This window comes from Gekko japonicus, unplaced genomic scaffold (assembly GCF_001447785.1).
Source record: "Gekko japonicus isolate JY-2015 unplaced genomic scaffold, Gekko_japonicus_V1.1 scaffold31845, whole genome shotgun sequence".
Taxonomy (NCBI): Eukaryota; Metazoa; Chordata; class Lepidosauria; order Squamata; family Gekkonidae; genus Gekko; species Gekko japonicus.
Window position 1 is genome coordinate 1 of NW_015195386.1, and position 1155 is coordinate 1155.

The following is a 1155-nucleotide window of genomic DNA, read 5'->3' on the forward strand; positions in this document are numbered from 1 at the left end:
ATAGCGAGAGACTACTGTGGCCTGGAAAAGTCGAAGAGCGGCCGGGACGAACTAGTTGTTGGTAAAAGGTATTATACTTGTACTCTAAAGTGCTGCTAAGGGAGGCCACATGAATATCCTCGCATTGAAAGGGATCGGCCAGACATTCAAACAGACTAGAACTAGGATATACCACAAGTACATTCATACGTACAGAGCAGTGTTTCCCTCTGAATCCTGTAGGTTGGCCGAGGCTTTGTGCTTCAAAAGGATCTGGATCATTTTTAGATTTCCTTTGGCTGCTGCTCTATGGAGTGGAGTCGATTCCAAGTGATCCTTGGCGTCTGGATTCGCTTTATGCTCTAACAGCATCTGTGCGATCTAATCATGACAAAGGTGAGGAAAAGTGTGTGCCACTGGGCATTTCGTGCCAGGGGGTGGGGGAGGAGGGGCGCAGCGCACGGACTCGCTTACCTCCTGCTTGTTCTTCGAGGCCGCGTAATGCAGAGGCGTGCAGCCGTTCTGATTGACAGCGTTCACCTGGGCGCCTTTCTTGATCAGCGCTTTCACAATCTCATCTCGACCAGCCGATGCTGCAATATGCAGAGGACTCCAGCCAGCCTGAAGGTGCCAAGAAAATAAGGCGCAAACTCTTACAAGTTGGGAGGAGGGAAAGGGGGTAGTTTTTGGTTACAAAGAAATGACCCCAGTTCCCTGCCCTAGCAAAAGAATTCGTCTCTGTCCCTAAGCAGAAGGAAAATTAACGACTTGTTTTATAAGACTGCTAAGCGAAAGAAGAAACCGACAGTAATAGCAGTACTGTTTCCCATGTACGCAGGACACGCGATTCAACACATTTCAGATACAGAAACTCAGCTATCCTTACAAAAGCCCTGGAGGGTGCGGGATGAAAAGTGAGGCTTGACAGTGACTTGCCTTGGTAAGTTCTTGGCATAAGTTGTGAGCAGGTGAATTGGCTACTGAATAACTTAAGTTTGCTCTGGAATCATCCTTCCTGGGCTAAGACAAAAATGTGTGAGCCGGAGGCTAAAAAACTGTGAGCTAGCTCACACTAACTCAGCTTAGAGGGAACACTGCTTACAAGAGCCCTGGAGGGTGCGGGATGAAAACTGAGGCTTGACAGTGGCTTGCCTTGGTAAGTTCTTGGCATAAGTG

The 1155-nt window shown here is 48.4% G+C and overlaps 1 protein-coding gene across 1 annotated transcript; it reads right to left on the minus strand.

Annotated features, from left to right (window-relative positions):
- Window positions 1-193: 193 nt before the first annotated feature.
- LOC107125025 (26S proteasome non-ATPase regulatory subunit 10-like) lies at window positions 194-600 on the minus strand (the record flags this gene model as incomplete). Its single annotated transcript, XM_015428502.1, has 2 exons — window positions 194-360; window positions 454-600. Coding segments are annotated over 2 exons (314 nt in total), but the record flags the coding sequence as incomplete, so codon positions are not given.
- Window positions 601-1155: the final 555 nt, after the last annotated feature.